Source organism: Lycium ferocissimum, chromosome 9 (assembly GCF_029784015.1).
Source record: "Lycium ferocissimum isolate CSIRO_LF1 chromosome 9, AGI_CSIRO_Lferr_CH_V1, whole genome shotgun sequence".
NCBI classification, from domain to species: Eukaryota; Viridiplantae; Streptophyta; class Magnoliopsida; order Solanales; family Solanaceae; genus Lycium; species Lycium ferocissimum.
Window position 1 is genome coordinate 2,863,383 of NC_081350.1, and position 4,792 is coordinate 2,868,174.

At 39.3% G+C, this 4,792-nt stretch overlaps 1 protein-coding gene across 1 annotated transcript; it reads left to right on the forward strand.

The window, feature by feature from the left end:
- The first annotated feature begins 318 nt into the window (after positions 1-318).
- Positions 319-708, forward strand: LOC132029494 (uncharacterized). The gene has a single exon (XM_059418738.1). It carries the CDS (start codon positions 319-321, stop codon positions 706-708), a length of 390 nt encoding a protein of 129 aa, XP_059274721.1.
- The last annotated feature ends 4,084 nt before the right edge of the window (positions 709-4,792 follow it).

Genomic DNA, 4,792 nt, shown 5'->3' on the forward strand with positions numbered 1-4,792 from the left:
GGAGGTAATTAGGATGAACATCTACCTCTTGTGGAGTTTGCTTACAATAATAGCTATCAAGAGAGTATTTAGATGGCTCCGTGTAAAGCACTATATGGGAGGTGTTGTAGATCTCCAATTAGGTGGTTTAAACCCACCAAAGTAGAGTTGTTGGGTCTCGACTAAGTTCACGAAGCAATCAAGAAGGTGAACCTCATTTTGCACCGATTCAAGACAGCTCAGAGTTGACAGAAGTCTTATACGGACATAAGGCGTCGTGAGCTAGAGTTTTCTGTTAGTGATAAGGTATTCTTGAAAGTGTCACCGATGAAGGGAGTAATGCGGTTTGGTAGAAAGGGTAAGCTTAGTCCTCATTTCATTGGCCCTTATGAGATTGTTAAGAGAATTGGGAAGGTGGCTTGTGAGTTGAAGTTACCATCTGAGATGGCCATGGTGTATTCTGTGTTTCACATTTTGATGTTGAAGTTGTATAAACTTGATCCTTCTCATGACTTGACTCATGAAGAGATTGAAATCAATGAAGGGTTGTCTTATGAAGAAGAACTGGTGCATATCTTGGATCGACAAGTTAGGAGGTTGAGAATAAAAGATGTAGCTTCAGTTAAAGTGCTGTGGCGAAACCATAATACCAAAGAAACGACTTGGGAAGCAAAGAAGGACATGAAGAACAGATACCCTCACTTGTTCCCTATTCCAGGTGTGTGCTGAATCTTCTGGTTGTCGAATGCTTGTGATGGTTTAGGCTAAAAGTGTAAATCCCTCATTTCATGCATAGGATTGTTTGCGGTCCTTGTAAGGAGTTCCGCGTGAGGTCATATAGTTATTATTAAAATATTAACTGAGTTTGTTTGAGACAACTTGAGGCTTAGTGAATATCTTAGGCTATGACTTTCATTCGGGGATGAATAATCCTGAAGAAGGGGGATAATGTAACACTCCGTAAATTCGAGTTAGGTATGAAGGTATTAAATGACAAGTAATGTGAAATTTTAGGCATATGAAATCCTATCAAGATGAGTTTGGACGGAAATAGCTGATTTAAGATCAAGACCAAGTAGTGAAGTTCGTAAGAGTTCTCAAACTCGTCTAAGTTTCGGTAGGTCTGACTTGTAAGCCAATTTCATGAAAATCCGTAGAGAATTTGTAAGAACTTCCTCTAATAGAAGTTGTATATCTTTGAAATATGTTTCCAATGATATAATATAGAGCTTAAACTTGAGTTGTGAGAAGAAAGCTATGCCTGTTTTATTGAAGCCTGTCTGGGACGCCAGCTGAGATCCGACCGCAAACTCAAAATGCAACGCCGCAAACTCAGGATACGACGTCGCATTTTGGCCAAATTTTGAAAGTTTCTGGAGTGAATTTTCATTTAGAATGCAGCCGCAAACTCGAGATGCGACCATATACTCATTGTAGCATACTCAACTAGGAAAATTTTGTACAAGAACGTGATTTTCTTGAAATTTCCAAACCCAGGCCGACTTTTCGAGGATAAAAGACCCTAGAACTTCTCCAAACCTTACAAGGTGAGTTCCTAATCATCTTATAATTAAAATATATCAAAGTAACTAGAACTAACACTAGTTCATCTCTCAAAAACCATAGATTCTTGAAACCCAAGAAAGAGAAGAAGAAAGGGACTTTTGGAGACGTTGAAATTCCTTCAAAGAGGTATGACCTTTGAATTTTCTGATGTTATTGAAAGGATTTAGGCTAGTGTAGGTTATCATATGGGATTAGAATCCATGAATGATTCATGAGGTGTTCAAGAACACGTTCTGGACATGAAAACCTTAGTTTTTCGAGAAATGGGGTAGATGGGTGGAGTTGGATTAAAGTTCTAATTTTTCTCATCTAAAAGCATTGTAGTGTGATTGTAGATCCTTGGGAATCACGTTGAGAGGGAATTGAGGTATGTCTATATTTAAAAAATTATCTTTTCAAGTATGTCTACTTTTGAAGTACGTTTATATTGTGAAAGCATGATTTGTATTTGAGAATCCTTCCTTGACTATGTCACGACCCGACTAGGGGCCATGACGGGTACCCGGAGCTGACTACCGAGCACCACTTATTAAGCTAATTATCATACTTAACCTGAATATGCACAATCTCCAAGGCAACACATACATATATACTTAAGCCGGCTGCAAAAATGATATACAATGATGTATCCATGAGACAACTACTACCCACGCATACGTATCTACGAGCCTCTACTAGAGTACTGAGACGTAAGGATGGGACAGGACCCCATCATGCCCGAATATGTACACAAAATAATATATCAAAAACTGCACCTCCGAAGTAGGGAAGTGTTCCTGTGCAAGCTGATATGGCTCCTATGGATCTGGACCGTCCCCCTGTCTACCTGTGGGCATGAACACAGCGTCCAAAAAGAAAGGACGCCAGTACGAATAATGTACTGAGTATGTAAGGCATACATGATAAGATAATAAGGAAATGTAGAAAGCATAAGAGGAAAAAGATACTGTAACTGCTTGCCTCTTGAGGCGGAATCATGCATGCTTACTTTTTACCTTTATAACATATCACACATACATATGTGAGCTGTCAGAATCAATAACCTCATTATCCCACGTCCGAGCCTCCCGCGTCCGGGGTAATCATGTCACGCCGCCCACTAGTGGTGTCATGTCCGGCCACATAGGCACGGTGTAATCATAAGCCGCCCGCCTTAGCGGTGTCATGTCCGGCCATCTAGGCACGGTGTAATCATAAGCCGCCAGCCTTAGCGGTGTCATGTTCGGCCATCTAGGTATGGTGTAATCATAAGCCGCCCGCCTTAGCGGTGTCATGTCCGGCCATCTAGGCACGGTGTAATCTCATTATTATACACTTATCATAAGACATGCATAAGAACTCAAGTAAAAGCTACAACTTTATCGGGGTGACGTAAGGTCGAGAATCCCCGATTCTATTATATTATGGAGTAGTCATGATCATCATGCCTCACCTTGAAGGAACTAGCATTATAAGGTGAGCCTAACAACAATGAATGACATCAAGGAACCGTATAAGGATCACTAGCTTCATAAGACTATCATGTCATAAGCTTTGGAGTCTCTAGACTTAGATTCGCCATCATCATTTCCATATTTATAACACATCTCTTATCTTTGTCTCATGAGAAGCTCTTGATAAGCATAGACTTATAGTTCACGGAATATAAGAGAGTTATGAAAAGATAAAGGAAGTCATAGTATAAGGATCATGCCTTAGAAAAACAAAGGACTAGCCTTACATACCTTTACGTCGCTCTAGCTCTATCGATTAATTGCTTCCCTCCAATACTCACAATTCTACATTATAGAGAATTTGTACTAAGATTAAACAATCGGAAACATCTATAGCACACCCATGATAACATAATCAACAAATTCTTCAAGTTAAACATTGTTCACTTCTTAAATCCACCTCCAACATCATCCATAACCATACCTATAATACAACTTCATATTCACTCTCATATAATACTCCTTTAACCTCATTTATATTATTCACCACAAAATTGTACTCATAACACATCAAGAACTATTATTCAAGTCAAGTCATTATTCAAGAGTATCATTATTCCCATATGTGTATTCCATATTCTCCTCCCTTCCATAATTCAAGTCTTTTAACCTCTCAATATTCTTAATAACATGAATTGAACATAAAACTTACCTTTGTTGATGTAGGAATGAACTTTGGATGTAAATACTTCACTTGGAGAAAACCCCACTTCAACACCCAAGAGATTCTTGGTTTCCACAAACCCTAGAGAGTATCCTTGCACTTGATTCTACTAATTCTTGGTGTTTACTCCTTGATTTCCCTTGGATATGTGATAATATAATGAGAGGATTTTTCTAGAACCTTCAAGACTTTGAGAGAGAATGAAATCTGAAAATTTGGGGTGTAACTCGTCTATTTATAGCTGGAACTGGAAAGTTTCAGATAAGCGGGTCGATGACCCGTCGACTAACACCTGAGAATCTCTGATTGCAGAAGCATATTGACGGTCAGGTTGACGGTCCCGTCGACGTGTCGACGGTCCGTCGACTTGTTCCATCGACTGACGCCTACAGGTCTCAGTCTGCAGAAACATATTGACGGTGCACAGTGACGGTCCGTCGACATGTTGACAGCCCGTTGACCGTGACTGGTGTCTGCATCTTTTCCTGAATCCATTCAGATCGCGTCGTTTCGATTTGTTCAACTACTAACCCTGTAAATCATTAGGAATACCTGGTGGTACACCGTTCAATCTTCTCTACCTTTAAATGTCTTTGGAATCTTAATTGGAATCATCAAGTATCCCTTCTTACTGGTAGAGACATCATATACACCTTAACTTACATCAGTCTATTCACCGCACAATGACATGAAATTTTTTCGAGGTGTAACAGACTATTTGTATAAGTTAAAACCCTAGTTTGGTGGTTGTTCTTTGTTGAACTTGTTTTCGAACTAAAAGATGACAATTGAACAAGGTCATGCGCGTGTAGGTCAAGCCCACATCGAACCTTAAATTAATTAAACTCTTAAACACGTTTTGCCCGTTATGGGATGATTGAATTTATTTCTAAAAGACTGAAGTTTCAAATGTGTTGTGAAATTGAATAGATGATTTGAACATGATTTCTAAATGGAATGCGACATGATATACCTCTATTGTGAGAAGATGCTCTAAGAAGCGAATTCTGCTATAAGCCATGGTTGATGAGTCGGTTATATGCCATGATTGTAATTGTTTGTGTCTGAGCCTTGTTGACACCTAATTTTC